At 42.0% G+C, this 5514-nt stretch overlaps 1 protein-coding gene across 1 annotated transcript; it reads left to right on the top strand.

Moving 5' to 3' along the window:
- The first annotated feature begins 975 nt into the window (after positions 1–975).
- Positions 976–2890, top strand: LOC117818443 (G-protein coupled receptor 22-like). Its single transcript, XM_034691313.1, has one exon. It carries the CDS (start codon positions 976–978, stop codon positions 2662–2664), a length of 1689 nt encoding a protein of 562 aa, XP_034547204.1. The 3' UTR covers positions 2665–2890.
- The last annotated feature ends 2624 nt before the right edge of the window (positions 2891–5514 follow it).

Raw genomic sequence — 5514 nt, 5'->3', positions numbered from 1 at the left:
CTTGTTTTAGGAAAATTATCGTGAGATAACAAATGACAAAAGTCAGTACTAACAAAGAGAGCAACGTAAGTCCAAGCTAGCAAGATGTCTTCAATCTGAGCTTTTCTGCCAATGATACGAATATCTTTATGTGCACTGGTATCAGAGGGATACGTGGTATGAGCCAATGCTGTAGAACAATTATCTGGACAAACAATGGGATCAGATCATCTCTACAGGTTAGGTTTACTAATGTGAACAGCATGTAGAATGTTACTCATGACTCTACATTATTCATCCTGCAAGTTTTTCTTTTAACCCATATAACATGATAATAAATCAAAATTCTTCCTCTCATGCCCAAGAGAATCCTGGTTACATCTTTTCAAGAGGATTCAGCATAGTACATATGAACAGTAGTCACAGTAAGGAAATAAATCCCCAGTGGTTTGTTAAACTGTGATGACTGCTCAGGTTCCTGCTGAGTCCCTGCTTAATGCACTCATACCTGCAAATTTCCCCCAAGAGACACGCTGCTCCTATTTCTCTCTGAGCTGTTACCATTGTCTATGCAAAGTATGTTGTTATCCAACTGCTCGAGCTCAGGGAGACATCATGGGTCATCAGCAGCAGATTGAACAGCACCCCATGACTCCAATTGACTGCCAAGATCACTTTCACCTCGCTGTGTCAACTCATAGCATGCCTGGCTTGTGAAATCTGACAAGTTTAACTTGTACATGTTGTACAGTGTTATTTTTGAGTAAATATAAGAAAAAGCTGCTGGTAATTGCTTGATCTTTCTCTTTCCTCAGTGTGTCTTTCTCTAACTCTTTTTTCTTTCTATGCCTTGTTTCTTTTTCCATCACAGAATCAACCCCAGATCTGGCCATTATCCTCATCACTGCCTCGTTTCAGCCGGAGGAAAAGGAAAGGCAGAGCATGGTCAGGTGTGGCTGCTACTGTTGCTATGAGTGAAGGAGTGCTGTGGCGTCAATGGAGACCGAAGGCTATCGTGACCTCCTAGAGACCAGCGATGGTCAGGGGGTAGGCCTGCTGGATGGAGGGGGCGAAGTGGGGGCAGAGGAGGGTTGGAGCACACCCTACCCTCTGGGCCTCCAAGTATCTTTGACCACTGTGCTGATACTGGAGCTAGTGTTGGGCTTCAGCAGCAACCTGACTGTGCTTGTGCTTTACTGTGCCCAGTCTAATCTGGTGGATTCAGTCAGCAACTTGGTCACAGTCAACCTCCATGTGCTGGACATACTGGTCTGTGTGCTGTGTCTGCCACTGACGGTGGCTGTGATCCTGCTACCAGCCAATGGAAGTGGAGTCAGCAGCCTGGCAACGCTGTGCTGCTTTCATGAGGCCTGTGTCACATTCACTAGTGTCGCCACAGCAGTCAATGTGTTGGTGATCAGTTTGGACAGATACGACATCTCAGTCCGTCCAGCCAGTCGCCTTCTGACCCCAAGGCGTGCCGCACTACTCCTGGCTGCAGTGTGGGCTGTGTCTCTCGCTGTTTTCTTCCTGCCTTTCCTTGAAGGGGATTTCTTCTCTTCGAGTGCTGAGGACAGTGAGGATGAGGAGCCGGAACACCAGAAAAATGACTCTTATCTCACAACTGGACTGATCCCAGTTTTTTCCTCCATCTCTCCCTCCTCCTTACCTACAACTCATCCTTCCTCCCCTTCACACCACCTGCCTCCAGGATGGCAGAACAGGACACTGCTGTGTGTAGGAGGGCAGGGTTATCACACAGGCCTGGCTATGTATTACCACTTGTTACTCCAAGTGCCATGCTTTTTCATTGCTGTGGTTGTCATGTTGTTCACCTACTCCAGGATTCTACAGGCCTTAAATATTCGCATTGGATCTCATATGATGAGAGGTAAACGAACCAAGGACTCCACCTGCAGGATACGCTGCAGGAGGAGGAAGAAGAAGGACCTGAGCCTGCCAACAGAGGTAGTATCCTCAAACCAGAACCAGAACCTCAGCCACCCTCCTCTCATCCCTTCACCCACCCCTACACCCACATCGCCTCCAGCAATCTCCTCCATGCCTCAGGGCATGTCTGACAGTGGAGCAACAGTCACTACTGTCAGTACTGCTGCCACCACCCCCATCGCCACCACACCTGCCACGCCTGCCTCACCAACACCAGCTTCAGCCTCAACTCACGCCCCAGCCACCACACCGCTGCCAGCCTCCTCCATGGGTGTACAGGCCTCAGTTTCAGCTATCATTGCCTTGAGGAGGGCAGTGCGCAGACACAGGGACCGTCGAGAACGGCAACGGCGTGTCCTCAAAATGTCCTTGATTATAATATCCACCTTTATTGGCTGCTGGGCTCCTCTGTCTGCAGTCAATGTTCTGATCCTGTGCATGGGTCCAAGTGATGGCTTGGTGCGGCTGCGCCTCTGTTTCTTGGCAATGGCATACGGAACCACTATTTTTCATCCTCTGTTGTATGCTTTCACCAGGCAAAAGCTGAGACGTGCCCTCAAAACACGAGTAAAGAAAAGGGTAGTGTCACTTCTTCAGGTGGACCCGGCTCCTAGCGGGGGGACAGTTATACATAACTCCTGGGTCGAAGGGGGAGGTCAGAGGAAGACTCGTAAGCCACGGGTAGAGGCCAGTGATGGCACTGATCGATGCCTCACAGATGCAGTGAGGGAATGAGGCTGGTCTTAGTTTGTATGTGTGGGTGTGAGTCTGAAATAAAGAGTTGTATGTATCCTACCAATCTGCTAAAGAAGGATTGTGTGTATATTCATGCAAAATGAAAAATGAGAACCAGGTAGTTTACAAAGGTCAGGACAAATCCCATGACCTGTGATTCCATGTATATGTGGAGACAGGTGAGTCCTGAGCTCTAATTAGAGCCCTCTTTCTGCTCTCTTTTCACATGACCTCATTAGTCCTTGTCTGACTGACGAGGTGGCAAACGTGTCTCCTTGGAAACACCAAGCATCATGACAACACTTTAGCCATGGCTACTGAAAATACCAGAGTACACCCTACGTGTACAGTAAGGGTTAGATAACAGCAAAGCATAAATAAATGCTCTTGTGTGCACTTTCAACTTGCATGTGCATGTATATATGCACAGATAAACAGACAGACATAGACACGCACATGCATACACACATACAAACACTTATTGCACACTGATCAATATCTTATCATTTATTTTGTCATTATCTGTGAAAGCACACCAGTATCTACCTGCACAGATATTCTCAGTGAGAATGATATTAATGGAAGTCTAGGTTTCTTTTTTTCCAGTTTTTATTTTCATGCCTTATTTGAGTTGTTTCAATATCTCATGGTGCTGAATGTCCTGCTGTATGTTTACAACAACGTCTCAAAGCAACAGTGTTTACACATACTGTAAATGGTAAAGTAAATTACTAGCGGGTAAATGCAAGCATTCAGATTCAAAGTTTACAGGATCAACCACCAGGAAACTGCAAAAAAAAACAGATTCAGATTTAATTTAAGCACCATCATTTTGCGGAACATGTGGAAGTTAAAACTCTAAGGCATGGCTTTATTTTTTGTTTAATGAATTTTAAAATGAAGGTGAGGATGTGTGAGCTGGATGTTTGCATGTTTGCATAAATGGATTTGAATGTGTGTGCGTCCAAGATTATGTGCAATAAATCATAAGCAAAGCAATGACCCCGAGGATGTGAACAAAAACAGAATGTGAACATGGAATTGTAGGTTTTCTATTAATGGTTTGCTTAGCAAGGGAAAGGGTAGGAAAAGGGACTTGGTATTCTTCTAACAACAAAAGCAACTTACCAGGAGCAATTGTAAAACTACACAGTTCACTGTAATACTACTGATATTGTATGACTTCAGTTTTTTCAAGTGGAAATAAAAGGGCAACATTTTGTAAAAAAAAAAAACATTAAAAGTGTGTCACTGATGATAAACAAGCTTCTATAATCAGAGAAATCCCCAACTCTGACTTGGGACATTTCTTGGTGTAAGCTTTTTGAGCTCTGGAGGGCAGAGTCACTGCTTTTGGCAGCACTTTGGACAACTGCAGAGGCAGACAGGCCACTGTCAGCTTCTGGACTGAGTCCTGGACATATAACTATATATATATATATATATATATATATATATATATATATATATATATATATATATATATCTATATATATATATATATATATATATATATATGTCTATATATCTATATCTATATATATATATAGATATATATATATAGATATAGATATATATAGACATAGATATATATAGATATATATATATACACACACATGTCTCTCTTTTCTCCTCAGGGCTTTGTGTCTCATATCCAAACTTGCTGGAAATGAAACAATAAACCAGCCCTCAATCAGCTGTTGTATAATGAGTGTTACAGTGGGTAAAGATTTATGTAAGTAAGTAGATAACAGTACACTTCTATCTTTATATGGGAGAGATCTTGGGCTTTAGGATTTCTCCTTCATTCTCACCTCTTTTACACCACTTGTGAACCAGATGGAAGACAATAATTATTGTGTATTCATGTACATTTTTCAGGGATGTAAATATTGAAGTGTCTGTTGGGTTTTAGTAAAAAAAAAAAAAAAATGAAATCATCACAATCATCTGCCGGACAGAAAATCAGCCATTGTGATAAACTCTGAAGGAGTTTAAGGTTACTGTAAAGAGAAGTAATTGTATTTGTGTTAAAACTGTTTGTGTGTACACTGTATTGTACAATAATGACATTGTGTATAGAGAAACATTAGTATTGTATAAGATTTATATAATGTGTTATTATATAGAACAGAAAATAATCTGTATTAAAAAGGTGATCTATCTAAGAAATGATTGGTCCACTGTGTTGGTTTTTACATGTCTCCTGTTCAAAGAATTGGTTGTTTTCAGATATTGATTTCTCAGGGATTTAAAATATTCAGGAAAATGTATTTTATACATGTCTGCAAAGGTAAATTGCATCTGCTAAGAAGTGCCTCTGATTTTCAGACGCATTTACCAGAGTCATCCTGGATATATCTAACCACCAAAGAACGGTAAGAATCTGAAAAGTAAATGCAGTAATGAAACACGACAATTTTCTAACTTTTTTTATTGTGAGTAAGAGCCCTTTTAAATAAAATGTAATCACTGGGCTTCCATCACAAATGCAGCGGTGTTTCTACGGTCAACCCAGGAAATGCCTCTGATCTATCAAGCTCAGTGTAACTTGAGACTTCCTCCATCCCTCTTCATTTGCCCCTTGCTGACCACATCTGTGTTTTTTTCAGCTGTCCCTCCCTTTCTGCATCTCTTGTTCCCACTTCCCATTTCTCTGATCCCTAAATATAGAAACTCTGTCCCAGAAACTTGCAGTATTTAGTTATGACTGTGATGAACCCGGACTAAAGGCACCCTGTGATGTGATTACCGTGCTAATTATAAGCACTGATGAAGATGAATATTGTTAGTCAGGTATGCGTTTGATGAGACAGCTCATTCTCTAGATGTTGACTCTTCTTGTTTTAT

This window comes from Notolabrus celidotus, chromosome 1 (genome assembly GCF_009762535.1).
Source record: "Notolabrus celidotus isolate fNotCel1 chromosome 1, fNotCel1.pri, whole genome shotgun sequence".
Lineage (NCBI taxonomy): Eukaryota > Metazoa > Chordata > Actinopteri > Labriformes > Labridae > Notolabrus > Notolabrus celidotus.
This window is presented reverse-complemented; position numbering and strand designations above follow the sequence as displayed.

Bases quoted from the DNA above. Each gene is read 5' to 3' on its own strand.
- LOC117818443 (XM_034691313.1), top strand. From the start codon at position 976: ATGGAGACCGAAGGCTATCGTGACCTCCTAGAGACCAGCGATGGTCAG.